The following is a 24,806-nucleotide window of genomic DNA, read 5'->3' on the forward strand; positions in this document are numbered from 1 at the left end:
ATCTCATTCCCTATATCATGTTTCTTTCTGAGTACATAACAAAATCAGGCTGACAGATTCGGTTTAAGACAAATGAGAAGAAAAAGGTGGCATCCCCAATTGTAACCAAGGAGATTCTGCTAATTTTCTTTGATGTTATTAAGTCATTAGACTTGTCTAAATGCAAGGGTAAGTTCTGATAAAAGATGCTCCAGCATTGTAATTTTATCAGGGATGAAAAAATATACATATCAGAAAAAGTAACAGATTTTCTTTAAATGGGTATTCTTAAGTTTGAAAGTTATCCCCTATCCACGGGATAAATTCCTGATCGTTGGGAGTCCAAATGCTCAGGCTCCCCAGCAATCATGAAAAATGGGGCTCTGAATAGCCCTATGTGAACGGAGTGGTGATTGTGAGCACTGCTGCTCCATTCGTTCTGAATGGGACCATCAGAAATATCATAGTGCTGCACTCAACGGGTCTTTGGAACTCTCCGAACAATAAATGTAGCTGCAGTGCACACGGTTGACCTTTACTACATTCAGATGGGGCTCCAGTTTTCTGGAGTGGTGGGGACCAAAGCAAAGGGGGTCCCAACGCTGAGCGTCCCCACTAGAGATGAGCAAATTTGCTCGGGTTCACTCTTATTCGGCAAGCTATAGCACTTGCCGAATAAGCTGCAGAGGGATCCTGGCTTCCTGTATTGTTGGGCTGCCCATGAACGTGTCATGACTGTGACACAGCCGTGACACATGCAGCTGCGGCACCAATCAACTAATCGGCCGGCGCAATCCAGGAAGTTGGGTTCCCTCTGCAGCTTATTTGGCAAGCGCTATAGCTTTCCGAATAAGAGGGAACCCAAACATATTCGCTCAAGTCTAGTGCCCACAGCCGGACAGACAGCAAATCTAGAATTTATCCCCTGTTCCATGGATACAGGATGTCTTCCAAAGTTGAGAATACCCCTTTAGGGAAGAAGCATGTTGAAAAAAAAGCATATGGAAAGCATATGAACTGAAAATAGCACAGGTAGTCAAACCATGAAAACTGTCAGCCCAAACAGATGAATGCTGATCCACATCCAGTCAGAGATAGAATTGGTCAAATAAAGCAAACCATATTTTTTTTTCAAACTCATCGAAACTATCTTGTCATTGTCTACAAGTTCACGAGCTCACGTTTTAAATATCAGATAGCCAGACAGCGAAGTTCCCAGTGTGTTCTTTTTGATTGATCCTTGATAAAGTTCAAACCAAACCTTCTCTTCTTTCTTAAGCTCCACAACTGCAAATTGGTGCTTTAGGCTTTCTGCGGGGCCAGTGCTGCTGTTGTGAAGGGCAATTCTATGCCGTCCACCAAAAACCAGATGTCCAAGTCCTTTACCAAGACCAAAATCCACACTTATTGAAAAGGCATAAACTCCACTGTACGGTGCTGTGAAGTGTCCATCATCTGAGGGAAATACGTCTCCATAATTCAAATGGATATCACTAAATCTAATCATGTTAGATCCTTCTGCTCCACTGGAAAACACTGCACTGAAGGCAATTAGAGGATCTAAAAGAGAAAACACAACCCATGAAAAGATTATTTTCAGACCTCATTTAAGATAAAACACAATTTATACATTCTAGGAGGTTCTACACATATGATTTGTTCCTCAATAAGCAGGTATGTAAAATTAAAGAACTGAAGTACCAAAGAGATAGACTAAGTGTTTTTTTTCTCTTGGCTTGACATATTCCAATGACCAGCTTTGAAAAAACTTGATTTTATCATACTTTATTAGTAATATTTATGTTAGATGTTTAAGATCTTTAGATATATCTAAACTGTGTGTATATATATATATATATATATATACAGTATATATATATATATATATATATGTAAATGGTAGTCTGGCTACACACTTTAGATAACTGATGACTGATATATTTTCCTACTGAACCTTCCGTGTACATGCACTTTTGACTTTGCCAGTTTGTATGTGTTCTGAATGGGGAGAGGGGAGTAAGCTGCTATGAACTCTGAGGGCAAATTTTCTCTCCTGAGAGCAAAAGGATTGGGCATGCTGAATTCCATCTGCCTGATCCTTTTCTCTCCTAACATGAGCCATTGAGGAGTGCCAGTATGTCCCTATACACATTATATAGTTAACCAATCTTGCCAAAACCAGCAGGTCTAGTTGACATTAATGAAATGTGTATGGTCACCTTTAGACTGTTTTGAAGTCATTACTTGGCCTCAGTCAGTCATAGTAAATGTGCTGGGTGCAAAGGAACTTTTCACCATCTGCCTGAATGCTTAATTCTGGTGAGGTGACCTGAAAGAGGAGCTGCACAAAGATGGAGGCTCAGTGAATGCAAAGAGAAAAATCAACCTGCAGTTAACTGCTTTAAAGTGCTCATAGAAAATTAGCCGATGGGGTTCTAAATGTAGTTTTAATATCAAGCAAATTTAAAACAGGCATGGGGAAGTTGAAGAACATACCTTGATGGGGTAAGGCTGTTTCATCTGATTGCCAGTGCTCATCATTATGTTTTTTAGCTTCTGGCTTCCTTTGTGATTCTCCTCCTTTTTGCCTTTTTTTCATTTTTTTATCAATTAAATCCTTGAGCTTTTCAATGTCCAGGTACACGTCTGATGAAATGAGAGCTTCATAATTTCCAAAAATTTTATGGAATAACTGAATATGTTTATTATAAAGATCTCTAAAGTTTTCAATGTCAAACTTCATGGACGTAGTCAAAGTATTAAGTGGTTTTAAAGCATCTCCAATAGTGTCATTCATGGAATGAGGAAAACTAAAGAAGGAAGACTCCAGCTCATTCACTTTAACACGGAGATGCTGAAGATCCTTTTTCAAGATCATTATATCATTGTATTCAGAATCATCAGCATCATTGTCTCTAAAAGCTTCATGGTTGGGCTCCATGTGCACTACATCGCCATTCTGGAAGGGGTTTTTTCCGTCATTATTTTGCCCAACATTGTAAGTGCCAGAGGACTCAGGGGAATTGTGGTTTCCATATTGCATCTCCAAGAACTGGAGACGTTCACTTAAGGAATCTGTACTGATCAGCTGTTTTTCCAGGATATGTAAAGTGCTGTTCAGAACTTCATTCATTTTTATAACTGTCATATACACAGCTTCAGGATTATCTTCAGACAGAAGTTCCAGAGCTTCTTCACCAAGTAGAGCTTCCAACACTCTTTCATGTCTTGTTGCATCTTCTAGAAGAGAACTGAAAGAACTGTCTAGATGTTTAATATGCTTGTGGATCTGAACATTGTCCACCCTAATATGTCTAACATCATCTGTAAGGTTTTTCATTTGGGTTTGCAGCTGGGAAGTTATCAACAATAACATTCGTCCTTGTTCTTGTTGTGCAGCAAGAGATTGACGGTTAAACTGCAGGGCCTGTGCTAGGTCTTCTACAGAATGTTGCAGATATGTTTTTGAACTTCCTTCCTTCTGCTTGGCATCTTCTATTCCATATAAAACATCTCTGAATTGATTTGAGAAGTTCCGCTGTATTTCCTCAAGAGCAATTATGTCTAAATTCATTTTGTGACAGTCACAATTCCTAAATAACTCATCGCTACCATTTTGTATACTCAGAATAGTAAAGTTGAGTTCCACTATCTGCCTCTGGATTAAGTCTTTGATTTCTTCCATGATGAGACTTTTCTCCATGAACTGCATCTGAACTTTCCCAGAGTTTTCTTTATAATCGGTACGGAGTTCCTTTAACCATTTCTCCAGAATGCTAATATTTTCAAAAGCTGCCTCTGACTCAGTCAATAAATCTTTTATCTGGTTCTCGTGTACCATTAGGGTTTCATTCATTCTGGAATTTGTTATGGAAGAAACCTCTGTTTGTCTTGGAGTGCAAAGTAATGTCACATTTTGAGCTAAATCTAGAAGATCATCTTGAATTTGTTCTTGCTGTCTACAGAGTTCTCCAATACTAAAATTGAAGTAGGAATATTGGGACTGGTGAAACTTTAGATTCCTTTTCAACTTTATATCTGTATCAGCCTTTATCATGGTCATATTATGATGGAACACAGTTTGTTGTGTGTGAAAGTTGTTATCTATCTGTTGTTTCAATTGTTCAAGCTTGTCAACGTTCTCCTGAATTTTTGACTCAAATTTGGTCCCTAGCTCATAAAGGTCTTTTTTAGGTACAGAATTTTCCAGAAATACATCCAATATTCCTCTGTTAATCTCAACACTTTCAGAAAGGTTTTTCACCATATTGTTAAGATTTTGCAGACTTTTATTAAAACTGGTCCATATGGGGCTAAAATGAGCTTTCAGGAAATTTTCCACATGTGGCAGCACTACTTCACGGACAACGTGGTCATCTATTTCTGTAACATAAATATTCACTATTAAAATAAATGTACTGTCATATCAGAACAATATGAATGAAATTGGACCCAGACATTTAAACCTAGGTCTTGATGTACATAGTAACGCTTACACCGTCCATCAACATCTCTGTTGGGTACATTGGACAAAAAGACAATAGAGATAAATGATAGTATAGTGAAATGGGTTTATTACCTTACCTTAAGCAGCAGTTTTTGAAAAAATACCCTATATATTTATTCCCCCTTCACCCACATAAAAAAACAATCCACACACCAGCTCACCTGACTGATTCTGACTGTTCCCTAGTGCAGTGGTTGCATTATCGCCAAGTACATTCTGAAGTTCCTGAAGATGACTAGCAGCCTGATGAATATCATTTTGTATATCTTCCAATAGACTTTCTTGGCTTTCCACAGCTTTAATAATTTCAGTCACCTCTGCGGAACAGAACAAAAAAACTGGAAGTTGACAATGCAAGAAATTTAAACAACCATTATAACATTTTAAAAATTATCATAAAATAGGATTGAAAGAGTTGACCGCATAGGTTGCACTAGAGTTCTAGGAAAACACCGTATGCACTACCAGTAGTGGTGCCTAAGTAGGGTCCCACACCATATATTTAGAAGAAATAAACGTAGGCACTCAACTTATGTAGAGTTTGTTTGTGATTTAATGTAGTCATCAAATTAAACGTTTCGGCCACAGTAAACGGCCTTCTTCAGTAACTACACAAGAAAAAATAAACATACATACAAATATACAATCAATTGGAGTTCCAACATCAAAGTGTTAAAAAGGTGATAAATCAACATAAACATAAATAAAGTATATACAAAGTCAGAGAAAAACATTTGGCCATTAGATGTTTCTATGTAAAGAAAATTGTCAGTAGGAAAAAAAACAGCAAAATTGCTCATACAATTGGTGCCAGGAGCTATATGAAGATAACCGTAAAAACCTATTGGGCGTGGACAAAAGGCATAAAGGAGTATACATATAATAAAGAGCAATGATCTACCCCTGGTTTATCAGAGATGAAAGCGTAGGTGAATGCGTTTTTATATATCATCGGCACAACAGCTGTAAATGGTGAAAAAACGTGGTAATGAGTGCCGTAATAATAACTAGATATAGGTGCAGATATGAATACATCGAGTCACATACCGGAAAAAATCTGTCTAAGGGGGCAATATCCGGACCGGAGTGACTGGTAAATGAAGGAAACAGGGTGCCGGCATGTATGGCAAAGACGCGGAATCCACCACTAGTCAGCTGTTTAAGGGAGGAAGTGTATCACTTAAATGCACAGTGGGCGGGACTAACAAGCGGGGCTTGTGTTCACTTTGTGAGCCTCGCAGGACAGGACAGGAAGAAAAAGATTTACTTACAAAACCTATAAATGCTTCCAAGGCATGAGAACCATGTGGGGGTCTAAAAAGACTTTTAGGTCTAAGGCCCAAGCTGAAATCTGAAATCTTGTGATTGTGAGTAATGAAATGTTTAGGTATAGGCAGTAAGAGGTTCCTACAGTGAATAGTGGATTTATGCTTCGAAATATGATCTTTTATGGGCTGAGTAGTATGGGCACCAATTGTATGAGCAATTTTGCTGTTTTTTTCCCTCTGCCAATTTTCTCTACATAGAAACATCTAATGGCCAAATATTTTTCTCTGACTTTGTATATACTTTATTTATGTTTATGTTGATTTATCACCTTTTTTTTTAACACTTTGGTGTTGGAAATCCAATTGATTGTATATTGGTATGTATGTTTATTTTTTCTTGTGTAGTTACTGAAGAAGGCCGTATACCGTAAACGTTTAATTTGATAACTACATTAAATCACAAACAAACTCTACATAAGTTGAGTGCCTACGTTTATTTCTTCTATATACAGTATATGGCACTAGAGTTCTAGTCCTCTTGTTTTCTGAAGAGACAATTTCCAAGTTATCCAAAGAAACTAATAGGATATTTTAATATATAGACTTATAGAGTCTTCTAAAAGTATTGCAAATACTTTATACCCTGCAAAGATCCATTACTTCCATAGAATTCAAACTTTCTTTATTTCCAAACTTGGATAAAAGGCATAGACATTCTATTTACTAACCAGTTGTTATGTTCATAAAACATGCCTGCCTGTTTATTCTTGAAGGTCCCAAGTGAAAGACTATCTTATAATGCCATAATAACCCATTTCAAATGATTTTGAAAAAAAAAACAGACATACCCTTTAAATAATAAAGTCTAACAGTAATGTCAAGCGAACGGACAGCAGCATGCCTTTGTCTGCTCCTAGCTGCTTTCTCCTTCTCCCTCTTCCCTCTCCATAAGGTTATAAGGGTTGTAGCTACCGCAGTCGCACTGGTCACCGCTGCCACTGGTTCTGCGGGTGACAGGCCTGCCGACGTCAGAAAATACTTCAGCTAGATGTGCGTCCTTGGACACACATTTAGCTTAAATCTATTGCCGCTCACAGACCCTTTGAGTCTGTTCGTGGAAATAAATGCTGCGGGCCAATCAGAGGCCAGTATCTGACATTGGTATGCACGTGACTTGGGGGCGCATGGCAGTGAAGTCTTGTGCTCCCATCGCTTGCATGCTGAAGTTGGGTGCTGGCTTCAGAAGAGAACGCTGCGTGGCGGTGGAGCGGGGAAAGGGGAGTATTTATTTTTTTAAATAGGTGAGTACATAGGAAGTCATACCACTACATGTATGACTATAGGATGTGCATTTTAGATAGGACAGTATTGTGGAAAAATACGAAGTCACCACCATAATTATTATTTACCCAGATAGGGTATACTCGTATATATCCGAACTGGGACCAAAGAAATAGGACCATAGTGGACCAACTGCAGTACAATAGACCAAACTAGCAGAGAAAGAAAGCAGCAAATAGTCCAATTTGTATAAATGTGCAAAAAATATCTTTATTAATAATAAAACCAGACAAAAACATGACAGAGGGAAACAATCCCCATGCAAACATCAGCATGTACTGGTGGACAGGGGTGAGGTGCCAGTCCACATTGGGCATATCTTCACACTAACCGGTATGTATATAATATACTACTTGCGTGTCAGGCTTTCTAGTTACCTTCTTGGACTTTATGTCCACTATGTGTAGTTACATCAGGTAGTCTGTCGCATTTCCCTACTTTTTTCTGAGACATCTACGGTGGTTAGTAAGTGGGTTTTTTACACTCTGTAGGCACCTGCCCCCTGTCCTTTTAGGTACATGCTGATGTTTGCATGGGGATTGTTTCCCGCTGTCATGTTTTTGCCTGGTTTTATTATTAATAAAGATTTTTTGCACATTTATACAAATTGGACTATTTGCTGCTTTCTCTGCTGGTTTAGGATGTGCATTTTACTGTATTAATGACTATGGGCTGTGCATTATGTCTTATCGATCACTGTGGGCTGTGGATTATACTACATGGATGACTATGGGTTGTACATTATACTACATGGATGGCTATGGTCTGTGCATTATTACATAGTTACATAGTTACATAGTTACATAGTTATTAAGGTTGAAGGAAGACTGTAAGTCCATCTAGTTCAACCCATAGCCTAACCTAACATGCCCTAACATGTTGATCCAGGGGAAGGCAAAAAAACCCCATGTGGCAAAGAGTAACTCCACCATGGGGAAAAAAATTCCTTCCCGACTCCACATACGGCAATCAGACTAGTTCCCTGGATCAACGCCTTATCAAGGAATCTAATATATATACCCTGTAATATTATACTTTTCCAGAAAGGTATCCAGTCCCCTCTTAAATTGAAGCAATGAGTCACTCATTACAACATCATACGGCAGAGAGTTCCATAGTCTCACTGCTCTTACAGTAAAGAATCCGCGTCTGTTATTATGCTTAAACCTTCTTTCCTCCAGACGTAGAGGATGCCCCCTTGTCCCTGTCTCAGGTCTATGATTAAAAAGATCATCAGAAAGGTCTTTGTACTGTCCCCTCATATATTTATACATTAAAATAAGATCACCCCTTAGTCTTCGTTTTTCCAAACTAAATAGCCCCAAGTGTAATAACCTATCTTGGTATGGCAGACCCCCCAGTCCTCTAATAACCTTGGTCGCTCTTCTCTGCACCCGCTCCAGTTCAGCTATGTCTTTCTTATACACCGGAGACCAGAACTGTGCACAGTATTCTAAGTGTGGTCGAACTAGTGACTTGTATAGAGGTAAAATTATGTTCTCCTCATGAGCATCTATGCCTCTTTTAATACATCCCATTATTTTATTTGCCTTTGTAGCAGCTGCCTGACACTGGCCACTGAATATGAGTTTGTCATCCACCCATACACCCAGGTCTTTTTCATTGACGGTTTTGCCCAGAGTTTTAGAATTAAGCACATAGTTATACATCTTATTACTTCTACCCAAGTGCATGACCTTACATTTATCCCCATTAAAGCTCATTTGCCATTTATCAGCCCAAGCTTCTAGTTTACATAAATCATCCTGTAATATAAAATTGTCCTCCCCTGTATTGATTACCCTGCAGAGTTTAGTGTCATCTGCAAATATTGAAATTCTACTCTGAATGCCCCCTACAAGGTCATTAATAAATATGTTAAAAAGAAGAGGGCCCAATACTGACCCCTGTGGTACCCCACTGCTAACCGTGACCCAGTCCGAGTGTGCTCCATTAATAACCACCCTTTGTTTCCTATCCCTGAGCCAGCTCTCAACCCACTTACACATATTTTCCCCTATCCCCATTACTCTCATTTTATGTAACAACCTTTTGTGTGGCACCGTATCAAAAGCTTTGGAAAAGTCCATATATACTACGTCCACTGGGTTCCCTTGGTCCAGTCCAGAACTTACCTCTTCATAGAAGCTGATCAAATTAGTCTGACATGAACGGTCCCTAGTAAACCCGTGCTGATACTGGGTCATGAGGTTATTCCTCTTCAGATACTCCAGCATAGCATCCCTTAGAATGCCCTCCAGGATTTTACCCACAGTAGAGGTTAAGCTTACTGGCCTATAATTACCGAGTTCAGTTTTTGCCCCTTTTTTGAATATTGGCACCACATTTGCTATACGCCAGTCCTGTGGTACAGACCCTGTTATTATGGAGTCTTTAAAGATTAAAAATAATGGTCTATCAATGACTGTACTTAGTTCCTGCAGTACTCGGGGATGTATCCCATCCGGGCCCGGAGATTTGTCAATTTTAGTTATTTTTAGCCGCCGCTGTACTTCCTGCTGGGTTAAGCAGGTGACATTTAATGGGGAATTTTTATCACTAGTCATATTGGCTGCCATGGGATTTTCTTTTGTAAATACTGATGAAAAAAAGTCATTTAGCATATTGGCTTTTTCCTCATCCTCATCCACCATTTCACCCAGACTATTTTTAAGGGGTCCAACACTATCATTTTTTAGTTTCTTACTATTTATATAGTTAAAGAATATTTTGGGATTATTTTTACTCTCTCTGGCAATGAGTCTCTCTGTCTCAATCTTTGCTGCCTTGATTTGCTTTTTACAGAATTTATTTAATTTTCTGTATTTATTTAATGCCTCCTCACTACCTACTTCCTTTAATTCTCTAAATGCTTTCTTTTTGTCCCTTATTGCGCCCCTTACAGCTCTATTTAGCCATATTGGTTTCCTCCTATTTCTAGTATGTTTATTCCCATACGGTATATACAGTGCACAGGTCCTATCCAGGATGCTAATAAATGTCTCCCATTTTCTTTGTGTATTTTTGTGTCTCAGGATATCGTCCCAGTTAATTGCACCAAGATCCTCTCTCATCCGTTGGAAATTTGCCCTCCTGAAGTTTAGTGTCCTTGTCACCCCTCTACTACACATCTTATTAAAGGTTACATGAAAACTTATTATTTTGTGATCACTATTCCCCAAGTGACCCCCAACCCTTATATTTGATATGCGGTCTGGCCTGTTGGTTAATATTAGGTCTAGCAGTGCCCCCCTCCTTGTTGGGTCCTGAACCAGTTGTGAAAGGTAATTGTCTCTCATAGTTGTCAAAAATCGATTACCTTTACTGGAACTGCAGGTTTCTGTTCCCCAATCTATTTCAGGGTAGTTGAAGTCCCCCATAATAATGACTTCTCCTTGAGTCGCAGCTTCATCTATTTGCTTTACGAGGATATTCTCCATTGCTTCCATTAGTTTTGGAGATTTATAACAAACCCCTATCAGTAATTTATTATTTTTTCCCCCTCCCCTTATCTCCACCCACAGGGACTCTACATTTTCATTAAATTCACCTATATTATCACGCAGGATGGGTTTTAAGGAAGATTTTACATACAGACACACCCCACCCCCTCGCTTATCTGTACGGTCATTTCTGAACAGGCTATAGCCCTGCAAGTTAACAGCCCAGTCATGGCTCTCATCCAGCCACGTCTCAGATATCCCCACCATGTCATAATTATGCTCCAACAACATTAGTTCTAATTCGTCCATTTTGTTGGCGAGGCTTCTGGCATTAGTATACATGCACTTGATGTTACTCTCTGTACCTATATTCTTTCTTAAATTATTAACTGTTCTAACCCCACCCCCCATGCCACCGCCACCCCCATCTTCCTTATTTGTGCCCAGGTCTCTATCTGCACTATCTTCCCCTCCTATAAATTGAATACCCTCCCCCCCAATCCCTAGTTTAAACACTCCTCCAACCTTCTAACCATTTTCTCCCCCAGCACAGCTGCACCTTCCCCATTGAGGTGCAGCCCATCCCTAGCGTAGAGCCTGTAGCCAACTGAGAAGTCGGCCCAGTTCTGCAGGAACCCAAACCCCTCCTTCCTACACCAATTCTTGAGCCACTTATTAACCTCCCTAATCTCCCGTTGCCTCTCTGGCGTGGCACGTGGTACAGGCAGTATTTCGGAAAATACCACGTTGGAGGTCCTTGCTTTCAGCTTGCAGCCTAATTCCCTGAAATCATCTTTAAGGACCTTCCACCTACCTCTAACTTTGTCATTTGTGCCAATGTGCACCATGACCGCTGGGTCCTCACCAGCCCCTCCCAGTAATCTGTCCACCCGATCAGCGATGTGTCGGACTCGAGCGCCAGGTAGGCAGCACACCGTCCGACGATCCCTGTCTTTGTGACAGATTGCCCTATCTGTTCCCCTAATAATTGAGTCCCCCACTACCAGCACCTGTCTGGCCTGCCCTGCTCTCCTTTTTCCCTCCTTACTGGAGCAGTCACTCCTCCGGCTTTCAGAGGACATGCCTGGCTGCAGCAGTGCTACCCCTGTACTGGCACCCCCCTCATCTGCCAACTTAGCAAACTTATTGGGGTGTGCCAGATCAGGACTAGCCTCCCTGGCACTCTTCCCTCTACCCCGCCTTCTATCTGTCACCCAGCTAACTGCCACACTGTCCTGCAGCTCCATCCTACCATCCCCCTCCTCATCTATCCCATTGAGCGTCTGCTCTGTGAGCAGAAGACTCCTCTCCATATTGTCTATGGATCTCAGTGTTGCCAGCTGCACATTTAGATCCAAAATCTGTGATTCCAAATGCACAACGTGCTCACATCTCGCACAGCAGTATGCACCCTCGACCGGCTGGTCAAGGACTGCATACATGTGGCAAGATGTACACTGGATGGCATTAACAATTGTGGAGCACATTTCCTAATGGGGATTGCACCACACAGAAACGTTAATTAAAAATAAATACAAAGTATTAATTAAACCAAAAAAAAAACCAAAAAAAAAACAGAAGCAATTCCTCCCTTCGAAACTCCCTGATTCCAAAGTCACTGAATCACAAGTCACACACTTACCGCCGTTCACACTTACGCTCAGGTCACACTCAGCTCGCTCACACTCGCTGTGCTGAAGATTTATAGATTTTTTTTTTTTTTTCTCTCTATCTCCCCTCAACAGCAATCCACCTTGCTGTTCAGATGCACTTCCAAAAAAAGTGGAATATGGATATCTATGGGCTGTGCATTATGCTTTATAAACCACTATGGGCTGTGGATTATCCTACGTCAATGACTATGGGTTGTGCATTATATTACATGTATGACTATGGGCTTTGCATACTACTAGATGTATGACTATAGGCTGTGCATTATACTGCATGGATGACTGTGGACTGCACATTATACTACATGGATGACTATGGGCTGTTCATTATAGTACATGAATGACTATGTTGAGTGCATTATACTACATGAAGGACTATGGGCTGTGCATTATATTAAATGGAGGAATTTAGTGGTGCATTATGTATGGAAGACAATGGGGGTGCATTATATTACATGGAGGACTATGTGGTGCATTATACTATAGATGACTATGGGCTGTGCAATATATTATATATAGGAATTTGGGGGTGCACTATATATGAAGGACTATGGAGGGTGCTTTATACTATATCTAGGAATATGGGGTGCATTATATATGAAGGATTATGGGGCGCATTATATTATATGGCGGACTATGGGGTGCATTATACTATATGGAGGATTATGGGCTGCACAATATATAATATAGAGGACTATGGGGTTTATTATACTATATGGAGGACTGTGGAGGATGCATTATACTATATGGAGAACTATAACGAATGCATTATGCTATATGAAGCACTATGGGGGATGCATTATACTGTATGGAGGACTATGGGGGTGAATTATACTATATGGAGGACTATGGGGGATGCATTATACTATAGAGAGAACTATGGACTGTGCATTTTACTATATGGATGACTATGGGGAGTGCATTATAATTTTGCTATGGGGCCCCATGACTTCTACGTACGCCCCTTGTGAGTATAATGCTTTATTTTTTCTATACCTTAAAGAACAGCGGCAGAAGGGGGGGCATATACCAGGATGGGAGATATATACACCAGGATGGAGTCCAAGATAAGAGACGTACACCAGGATGTGGCATATATATCTCAGGATGGGTAAGGGACAAATACCAGGAAGGGGCCAGGATGAGGGACATATGTACCAGGATGGGGGACATAAATACCAGGATATAGAGAATGTATATACACCAGGATGAGGGACATATATACCAGGATGAAGGACATATATATTTCAGGTTATGGGGGAGCCCTGTCCAAATTTTGCACCGGATCTCATGGATCTCATCAGACTCTAGTTATGCCACTGGTTTTATGAACAATAATTATCATCTCTTACCATATTGAGCTGAAAATCTGTTTTCACCATAGACAGGTTTTTACCACTAAGTTGCCAATAATTCATCAGTTCAGGAGGAGAAAGAAGCATTTTTTCTAATAAGACGTTACACAGTTTCTCATTTGTAACAGTCTTTTTAGAGAGGAAGAACTCTAGTGGCACCTATTAGAAGTAGTAATTATAAAGGACCTTGCTATAAGACCTAGGATAGGAAGCCAAACCAGAAACCCCCAGTTGCAGACACTTGTTTCAGGGTGTTTTCCACTTGTCAGTGCAAAGCAGGAAAGAACTGGCCTGGTCTGTAGGCTTTTGACAGTGGGATTAAAAGGAGAGGTTTTTCCTTGTAGACAGTGCAAAGTCAGAGTAAGGATACTTGAAGGCCATGTAATGCTCCTCTGGGAATTTAGGGAATTAAAGAGTCAATATTGACTTTTAGAATTGCAACTTCCTAAAGCTGGCACAAGAATTCCAGTCCTCTTCCTCTCTGAAAAGACTATTCACATATTTAACTTAAGTTAAAGTGAGCCTGACAGCTGATGTATTCTGCTTGAGCCATGGGCAGCATGTATCAGGCAGTGACTGTATGATTTCAGCCACATATGTTTAAGTCTCAAACTTTGCAGCATTTTAAAGAAAAACAGTTTAAAAGCCAAAGAGCCATAAGGGGGACCAGTCGGATAGGAGGGTCCCCACCACCTTCTCCATGCCCACAGCTAGTGACTAGCCGGAAACTCCCTGTGCAGCATTTGAAAATATTTAAAAATATATGGTTGTAATAATGCAGCCAATGTCTGAGACATCCTGCCCATGGATGAGGCAGCGTGTATCCGCTGTCAGCTTCCTTTTAACTTTTAGGATTGCTACTTCCAATGCGTGGGTCTTCCTCTCTGAACTGGCTACTTGCATATTTAAAATCACAGAGGAGCATTTCATGGCTTATAAGTCTCCTTATGCCTAGTTGACGCTATTCACAAGGAAAAACCTTAACTTTTAGTTAGCCTCATAATTTCAATGGAAAGTTTATGAGCTTGTACTCCATTGTGAATATAGGTTATTAAACTTTCTACTGAGCATTGTGCGGGTGGATCACCAAAAGGACAGCCCAAGATTGGTGATAGGTACTCTTTAATGATAAGGAAGACAAAATCAACCAGCTCAACCAACAGAAGATTCATCCAGCAAGGAAGCTTGTTTTCATGCTGCTGCACAGCGTCTTGTGGAAAGCAAGTGAAGGACAATCCAGCTTCCAAGTGCAGGTAAAAACATTTCTTTAATATAATCATTAAAGTGTGGAAGACATGGTGTATCCCAAGTGACAATACCGAGTCTTAGAATGCAGTGTGTGTTCAAAATGCATTTCGTTGCTGTGATTGTTTCCACATACACCCCCCTTCTTGTCTTAGATACTTGGGATACGTCATGTCAATCAAGTGTAGTGACCCAGTCCAGAGTGTGTCCTTCCTTTTAAGTAATCCTGGATTGTGAGTAGCTTCTGTACACTACAGCTCACTCTCTAACTGCCCCGCTACATTATCCCCTGCATTTGTGAGCTGTAATTCTCCATTTCTAGTCACCTCCATTTTAGATGTAATGCATTTCTCATTTGCTGTGTTCTGGCACCATCTAATGGTGAAAGTGTACAATGACTCATAATTATTGTTTTGTAAAAACCTGAGATTTGAATTCGGTGTCCTATTGGCCAGCTCCAAGTCACATAGTCAATAGGAGGAGCTGTTTTCCAGGCAAGTCTAGAATGTTCTTTAGTCTGAGGGATGCCTTCAGGGAGAGCAGAACACATGTGGAGGCTAAAAAAGAGAAGTGTAGATATCGTGCTACAGTTGTTGGCCAATAATACAACAAAAGGAGCCTCTTATTTTTATATTACAATAATGCTCCTTATTGAAAGTACAATAATGCAATACAGACACCCAACAGAGGCTGTAACCTATCAGGTGCTGTCAATCTAATGTGTGTAAGTGATATTCCTCCTGTGTACTATTATAGTCATCTCTATTGTGATTGTATTGTGCTGTATACACTTATTGCACCATTCAATGCATCAAAACCATGACCATATAAACAGAATGTCACCACTAAAGCCGGGTTCTTACCTAGCTTGTGTTTCCTAGGTTGTCCAATTCTTGTTAAAGTTCTTCAAAAGTGCGGGGATAGGCTGGTGATTGTATTTGCAAAGAGTGCACGTTGCCGTGCAGAGCCAGAAGCACCCCGGCCAGTGGCGTCGCTGGATGCTCGGAAAAAAGATGGCCGCTAGTCCTTCTTCCTCAGGGTTACCACCCCCACTTACCATTTTCAAGATATAGATGCGCCCCACACCCTCGCACACTCTAGGTGGGGGTGGTAACCCTGAGGAAGAAGGACGCGATCCTTTGAAATGGTTGAATATTTTGGCCCCAGCAAGGCTCCTTAGCCTGGTGACGTCACACGCTGCAGTGAATACTAGCGGCCATCTTTTTTTCCGAGCATCCAGCGACGCCGCTGGCCGGGGAGCTTCTGGCTCTGCAAGGCAACTTGCACTCTTTGCAAATACCATCACCAGCCTATCACCTGCACTTTTGAAGAACTTTAACAAGAATTGGACACACTAGGAAACACAAGCTAGGTAAGAACCCGGCTTTAGTGGTGACATTCTGTTTATATGGTCATGGTTGTGATGCATTGAACTGTGCAATAAGTGTATACAGCACAATACAATCACAATAGAGATGACTATAATAGTACACAGGAGGAATATCACTTACACACATTAGATTGACAGCGCCTGATAGGTTACAGCCTCTGTTGGGTGTCTGTATTGCATTATTGTACTTTCAATAAGGAGCATTATTGTAATATAAAAAAAAGAGGCTTCTTTTGGGGATACAAATTGTTGTATTATTGGCCAACAACTGTAGTGCGATATCTACACTTCTATTTTTTATCTTTGCGATTTTGACATAGTTGGCACAGTGCTTGTCGTGGTATCAGCAGTTTTGGGACTTTTTTAGCGCCAGAGTGCTTCTTGTTTTTGCTTTGCATGTGGAGGCTGCTTTCACTACAATATCTCCTGCAGGCCTAAGAACCTGAGTTCCCTCTCTAACCTGTACAGACATCATTCTAAAGTCTTTCTGACTGGATTCACCTCAGTTTTTACATTCACCTATAAGTACTTGTCAAAGTGCTGTGACACACTGTGGGGTTAACCCCGAGTACAGGTCTGTAACCTCTAATTGCTGTGTCTACCGCCTTCTGTAAAATACCAAAAGACACTGTCCAGTGCTCTTAGGCCATGTGCACACGTTCAGTATTTTTTGCGTTTTTTTTGCTATAAAAACGTGATAAAAACGTGAAAAAAACGCTAACATATGCCTCCCATTATTTTCAGTGTATTCCGCATTTTTTGTGCAAATGTAGCCTATTTTTCCGCGAAAAAATCGCATCGTGGAAAAAAAAGCAACATGTTCATTAAAATGCGGAATTGCAGGGGATTCCGCACACCTAGGAGTGCATTGATCTGCTTACTTCCCGCACGGGGCTGTGCACACCATGCGGGAAGTAAGCAGATTATGTGCGGTTGGTACCCAGGGTGGAGGAGAGGAGACTCTCCTCCACGGACTGGGCACCATATAATTGGTCCAAAAAAAAGAATTAAAATAAAAAATAGTCCTATACTCACCTTCGATGTCTTCCCGCCTCTCCACTGCACGCTGCCGCTTCGGTTTCTATAGCTGGTGTGCGGTGAAGGACCTGCGATGACGTCACGGTCTTGTGATTGGTCGAGACCGGTCATGTGACCGCTCACGTGACCGCGACGTCATGGAAGGTCCTGAACCACACCGGCATTTATAGGAACGGACGCCTGCAGGTGAGTACAACCATTTTTTAAATTATTTTTAAACATTCTATCTTTTACTATAGATGCTGCATAGGCTGCATCTATAGTAAAAAGATGGTCACACTTGTCAAACACTATGTTTGACAAGTGTGACCAACCTGTCAGTCAGTTTTCCAAGCGATGCTACAGATCGCTTGGAAAACTTTAGCATTCTGCAAGCTAATTACGCCTGCAGAATGCTAAAAAAACGCAAAAAAAATGGAAAAAAAACGCAAAAAAAAAAGCGGATTTCTTGCAGAAAATTTCTGGTTTTCTTCAGGAAATTTCTGCAAGAAATCCGGACGTGTGCACATACCCTTAATGCTCCAGACCCCAATCACATCTCAGCATCTAAGTGTGAACTGTAATTGCCATGGACTACCCATGAGAGACTGTTCCTTATTTGTTCCAAGTTATAATTCCCGTTCCTGCTGAAGTAAAAGCAACTCTTATCCCTGAGACTGGTGTGTGTCATAATTCCTTTGGCTGCGGACACCGTGTGGGGGGTGGATAACAGGGAGCGTTCGGCCTGGTCATTACATAAGCATCAGGAAATCCTAGGAGAAAACATGACCTTCTTTGAAGAGGTTGAAGCTTGGTCGACACTGGACTATGATCCCTAGCACACTTCAAAGTCCACCAATGTTTGGTTTTACACGAAGTCCTGGAAGAATCTGGAATGGCTGCCACAGTCCCCAGATTTGAACCCCATGGAATATTTTTGGTGGAATTTAAAGAAGACAATTGTAGAATGGAAACCCAAGAACATGAGTGAACTGGAGGCCATTGCCCATGAGGAATGGGATAAGATTTCTCAGGAATTATGCCAGAATTTGCAGTCTAGTGAAGCATCAAAGTTACAGCAAGTCATAACAGTCAAAGTTTGCTCTATTAGTGCTGAAAGGTTTGTCATAAAGGGGCTGAATAATTCTGACACTGCAGTAGTCAGTGAAAGTGGCATTTGGTGTTGAATTTGTACAAACCACTTGTTATATTAGTTGTGTTGAGCAATTATAAAAATCTTTCTTGATTGGTTTATTGCAAACAGCAGAACATTTGTAAATTTTGGTAATAAACTTAATGGTCAATAAGCGTTTAATAATGTTGATTGAAACTGTCTATTGTGGTTTTAGATGTACCCCTCTTTTTGTTTTGCTTTAAATCAAGATTGAAACAAGTTTCAAAAATATTATGCAGCATTATTTTACATTTGCTTCTTTTATATTACTTATGCAACTTGTACTTTAAAGCCTTACCTGCACTATGTGGAGATTCTTCAGTTTTCTCAGAACTGGACATGTGGTCCCATGGAACCTGAATAGCATTAGGATCTGTAAATGTAAAGTCACTGTTACAATGGTGGCTAGCTAGTACTTTGGTTTTTATGAAATTACGGTATGTTTCCAAGGCCCTCAAATGACTGCTCTTATCCATCAAGAAAATAATTAGTGTAGAAAAATACATGCACCAGTTTATATAAGTGATTCATTTTAAAATGTTTCTTTTTATATAGCAATACTATACTATGTTGAATGGTATATATTGTATGTGTTTTATAAAATGTCATTCAGACACCAGTCTGTTAAATCTAGAACAGATAGAAAACAAAGGGTCCTATAACACAGATTTTTTCATCTCTTGGCATCACAGACCTGGCGCTATCCTGGATCTCTTCATACCTAACAGATCAGACATTTAGCCTCTCCCACTCACACACCGCCACCTCATACCACGACCTATCTGTCGGTGTCACCCAAAGGTTCAGTTCTATGAACCCTGCTCTTCTCTATCGACACCTTCGGCCTGGGACAGCTCATAGAGTCCCACGGCTTTCAGGATAATCTCTATGCTGATGATACACAGATCTACCGTTCTGGACCCGATATCACCTCCTTACAAACCAAAATCCCACAAAGTCTGTCCAGTATCTCATCCTTCTTCTCTGTTATATTTCTAAAACTTACCATGGACAAAACAGAATTGGCTATCTTTCCCCCATCTCACTCAACCCCCCAACAGACCTATACATCAAAGTCAATGGCTGCTCACTCTCTGCTCCTGCAAGCTTGCTGCCTCTGGGTAATCCTTGACTCTGATCTCTCTTGCAAACCATATGTCCAAACCCTTTCTACTTCCTGCCAACTCCAACTGAAAAACATTTCCTGGATCCACACATTCCTTAATCAAGAATCTGCAAAAACTCTAGTGCATGGCCTCATCATCTCCCACCTTGAATAGTGCAACCTCCTGCTCTGTGACCTCCCTTTTAACACTCTTGCACTCCTCCAATCTATCCTAAACTCTGCTGCCCAACTAATCCTTCTGTCCCCCATCTTTTCCCTGGCTTTTCCTCTCTGAAAATCTGTTCACTGGCTCCTCATTGCCCAGAGACTCCAGTTCAAAACCCTAACCATGACATATAAAGCCATCCACAACCTGTCACCTCCATACATCTGTGACCTAGTCTCCCAGTACTTATCTGCATGCAACCTCCGATCCTCAGGAGATCTTCCCACAGTCACATACAAGATTTTCCCATGCATCCCTCCTACTTTGGAACTCTCTACCCGAACATATCAGACTCTCACCCACCGTGGAAACCTTCAAAAGGAACCTGAAGATCCACCTCTTCCGACAAGCCTACAACCTGCAGTAATCCTCATTCCACCATACCACCAGCTCTACCTTCACCTACTGCATCTTCACTCATCCCTTGTAGACTGAGAGCTCTTGCAGGCAGGATCCTGTACCAGTCGGTGACTTGTTTTGTTCAAGATTATTTATTGTACTTGTTTTTTATTATGTATACCCCTTTTCAGATGTAAAGCGTCATGGAATAAATAGCGCGATTATAATAAATAATAATAATAATAATACAAGAAGTCCCCAGGCTATGAACAGGATAGGTTCTTTAGGTTTGTTCTTAAAGAGTAGCTGTCACCACAAATGACCCGTCCTTTTTATTATTATATTACAGTATATTACGCATAAAAAATGAAAAGCTTTTCTAAATAAAATGAATGCAAAAATTACTAGATAAACACATTTGCATACATTGCAAAGAGCACATTATAATACTACATAAACATATTGCCATGGGCAAATAAAGGACCCCTAACTAAAGACCCTAATAAAACATATCTTTAATCCGCATTGGTTTGTTAAAACCACATATTGTCATAATAAGGAGCTAAATTTAATCAGGTATGTCCTGATTTTAGAAAGTAAAGTAGTTAAAGGGAACCTGTCACCACGTTTTTGGAAGATGGGATAAAAATAGCGTTAAATAGGGGCAGAGGTGGGCGTTACATTAGTGTGTTTGTTATGCGTTTATTACCCACCTAAGTTGCCGAAATACCTTTGCAAAGTCTCCGTTTTCGCCTGTCAATCAGGCTGGTCTGGTCAAAAGGGCGTTGTCTTCCCCCAGATTTTGCGTAGTTTTCCGTTGGTGGCGTAGTGGTGTGCGCATGCCCAAGGTCCCGAATCCTCTGCCAGGGGATTTAAAAGAGCGCGCTGTTCGTTATTTCATTGGTGATCGGTGGGCGCGGCCATCTTCCTTTGGCCGCGCGTGCGCAGAAGCGGCGCTCTGCTGGCCGCGGCTTCAGGAAAATGGCCGCGGGATGCCACGCGTGCGCAGATGGAGATCGCGGCGGCCATTTTCCTGAAGCCGCGGCCAGCAGAGCGCCGCTTCTGCGCACGCGCGGCCAAAGGAAGATGGCCGCGCCCACCGATCACCAATGAAATAACGAACAGCGCGCTCTTTTAAATCCCCTGGCAGAGGATTCGGGACCTTGGGCATGCGCACACCACTACGCCACCAACGGAAAACTACGCAAAATCTGGGGGAAGACAACACGCCCTTTTGACCAGACCAGCCTGATTGACAGGCGAAAACGGAGACTTTGCAAAGGTATTTCGGCAACTTAGGTGGGTAATAAACGCATAACAAACACACTAATGTAACGCCCACCTCTGCCCCTATTTAACGCTATTTTTATCCCATCTTCCAAAAACGTGGTGACAGGGTCCCTTTAATATGTTATTATGGTGTAATGGTTATGGACACCAAAGAGGTGCATCAAGACAGGGAACACCGATAAGGCACTTATTTCTGGTAACTACTCTCCTAAAACGATGCCCATGGTAGTCGCGCATACAATATCGGTCCATCTGCGGTGTTTCTGCACTATGCAGTGAGATCCTGCACATTACTGCTTAGTGCAGAAACCGCAGAGGGACTGATATTGTACACGCGGCTGACATGGACATCGTTTTAGGAGAGTAGTTACCAGAAATAAGTGCCTTATCAGATTTGTCTATCTTTGTGCACCATAGGTACGTCAGATGTTCCTACCTCAGGGACTGCTTGTATAGATTAAAAAGGAACTTGACTTCTAAATGTCCATATGAAAGATTTAGCCATCAAGGCCTGAGTCCTCTCTCAATAGGGGCCCCATCGTAGCCATATGCACTGTCTTTATTGTATGTAAACCATTGCTGGTAGACCTTCTTGTATAACAGGACTAGTTGAATAGGATATTGGGTGAAAAAGAGTTTCTTACCAGCATATTCACAAGTAGAGCCAGAATATCCAGGACAACATTTCCACTCTAAGCTGGTTATAAATTTTCTTTTAAGTTCATAAATTGGCTTTTGTGCTATCCGGTACCTGAAGAGACAGATTGAAACATGGCAAATATATTGTCTGCAATATTTCTTTATTATTATTAAAATTATTATTATTATTATTATTATTATTAATAATAATAATAATAATAATAATAATAATAATAATACTATAATGGTAGTAATAGCAAAAATACACTTTTATAAAAATTTAATTCTTTGAACTAGAAAATTCTAATATATTTAGTAATATTTTTATAAGTAGTAAAATGTATAATAACATTATTAGAATTAATATAGCATATCTTAAGCACAATAGAATATAAGCTTCTAGTAGTAGTGATTATTAACATGAGCCTTTAGTCTTTCCACGCTGATCATAATGGCTTAGTGTATGACAGAGTTATTCTTCTTCCAGCTAGCATACACTGTTTTTATCATACTTGACTGCTTGGTTATTTAAAGGGAATCTGTCACCAGCTTTTGTCCCCTCATCTTATAGCACCATAATGTAGGAAAAGAGACCCTTACTACAGCAATAGATCATTTAGTTTACTGGGTGCAGCAGTTGTGACATAAGAAGAACTTTTATGTGTAGCATGAAGTGCAACACCCGCTAGGGCCGTGGGGTACTCGGAACTGGGTAGGACGGTTCTTAAATGGGTGGTCACGGCAGCAGCGACCTGATCTGTGGCCCTGGGTGCAAAATTAAAAGGAATGAGGGAATGTTTGTAAGGGATTGTTCGTAACGCCACATGTGGTATTCGGCTATAGATGGCTGATGCTGCTTAAAGGGACCGCTGGGGCCGATGGTGATGCAGCTAGGATGGTCCTGCTCCCCACAGGTGGAGCGGGGCCCCAGGGCTACCCGAACAGTCTATGAGGGGTTGTGGAAGTTGGGGTGCAGGAATGATAGGAGGACACAGGGACTGTAGATTCTTTACCTTTAATTGTAGGTGCAGTCCGTAGCACAGGTACAGGTGGTATTGGAAATCCAGGCTGCCTGGAAGAAGTTCAGAATCCCCTTAGCCAGGTGGGGTTGGAAACCTCCCTACTGCGCTGTTCTTTAGGTTCTTGATGCCTTAAGCTCTCTTCAAGTCCCTCTCTCAGTCTGCCCTTTTGGTGGAACACTTCCCACATGGCAGGCAGCTTGAGCCTTTTTCTGATATCACTCCCTCGTGGTGACTCTGGACTCTCTAGTTTGCTGCTGTGCCTTTGGGCGTCAGATGTGGTAAGGAGACCTGCAATCTCCTGTTCTCCAGATTCAGTTGCGGTGCATGCAGTTCCCACACAACCACGGACTCCGGTGTCCGGTCTGTTGCGCTCAGTCCTGGGGTGAGCTTAGTCGCAGCTCCTATCTCCAGCTTCTCCTCACTTGCTTCCTCTTCCTTCACTGCCTCTGACTGACTGACTAACCTCGCCTCCAGACCAGAAATTATCAGGGAAGCTCCCCTGAAACTGGGTTTAGAGCACCCCTTCTGGTATGGAGTCAGGAAAGTGTTGCACGCTAGTGTTACATGTTAAGGGGATCCCTTCTTGCTTCCAGGCATGGCATTACCCCCTGTGAGGGAGGCATTGTCACTGTGGCTCCTGGGGTTTATTAAGGTCTGAAACCTTGGTCAAAGTTTTTTTGTGCACACAAATCTCCAAGGGTGCTGCCCAAATGTTTGCATCCACCCATTTTCCTTTTTGCAATTTTTGAAATGTAAAAAATTACTATCTGTATATATTTTAACAAGAGTACAAAGGAAATGTGTCATCTTTAACTTTATGCCTTTTAGAAACCACATCATCTTCATCTTGCTTAACTGTTCACAATAACAGTAATTTTGACAAGGGATGTCCAAACTTTTAGGCTATGTGCACACTTTGCGGCGTGCTCTGCGGGTTCTCCCGCAGCGGAATTGATAAATCTGCAGGGCAAAACCGCTGCGGTTATCCCTGCAGAATTATCGCGGTTTGTTTTGCGATTTCCGCTGTGGGATTACTCCTATACTATTGATGCTGCATATGCAGCAATATGCAGCATCAATAGTAATGGTAAAAATAATAAATTGGTTATACTCACCCTCTGATGTCCGGATCTCCTCGGCGCTGCACGCGGCGCTCCAGTTCCAAAGATGCTGTGCCGAGAAGGACCTTCGTGACGTCACGGTCATGTGACCGCGACGTCACCGCAGGTCCTGCTCGCACAGCAACTAGACCGGACGGCCGCGTGCAGCGCTGAGAGGTGAGTATAACATGATTTTTTATTTTAATTCTTTTTTTTTTTTACACTATTTATGCTTCCCAGGGCCTGGAGGAGAGTCTCCTCTCCTCCACCGCGGGTAGCAACCGCACATTATCCGCTTACTTCCCGCATCGTGGGCACAGCCCCATGCGGGAAGTTAGCGGTTCAATGCATTCCTATGGGTGCAGAATCGCTGCGATTCTGCACAAAGAAGTTACATGCTGCGGGTTGTAAACCGCTGCGTTTCTGCGCGGTTTTTCCCGCAGCATGTGCACTGCGGTTTGCGGTTTCCATAGGGTTTACATGTTAATGTAAACGCTATGGAAACTGCTGCGGACCCGCAGCATCAAAATCGCCGCGGATCCGCGGTAAAAACCGCGAAGTGTGAACATGGCCTTACATGCCACTGTAAGTGAGACATCACTTAAATCTGTGTTTCAGCCCCAACTTCATGCTCTCCTCAGATTACATAACAAAAACTATCTGATAGATTCCCTTTAATGCACTGGATGACTGTGA

General features: G+C 41.5%; 1 protein-coding gene across 1 annotated transcript in view; it reads right to left on the reverse strand.

The window, feature by feature from the left end:
- Positions 1–1,023: 1,023 nt before the first annotated feature.
- Positions 1,024–24,806, reverse strand: part of MMRN2 (multimerin 2) — an 80,783-nt gene continuing 57,000 nt past the window's right edge. The window contains exons 3-7 of the mRNA XM_077259326.1: positions 21,994–22,100; positions 18,688–18,762; positions 4,648–4,803; positions 2,476–4,362; positions 1,024–1,539 (exon numbers count right to left, since the gene is read on the reverse strand). Coding sequence (XP_077115441.1) covers positions 1,157–1,539; positions 2,476–4,362; positions 4,648–4,803; positions 18,688–18,762; positions 21,994–22,100 — 2,608 coding nt within the window. The 3' untranslated portion in view covers positions 1,024–1,156. The remainder of the gene's footprint in view (positions 1,540–2,475; positions 4,363–4,647; positions 4,804–18,687; positions 18,763–21,993; positions 22,101–24,806) is intronic.

This window comes from Ranitomeya variabilis, chromosome 4, assembly GCF_051348905.1.
Source record: "Ranitomeya variabilis isolate aRanVar5 chromosome 4, aRanVar5.hap1, whole genome shotgun sequence".
NCBI lineage: Eukaryota > Metazoa > Chordata > Amphibia > Anura > Dendrobatidae > Ranitomeya > Ranitomeya variabilis.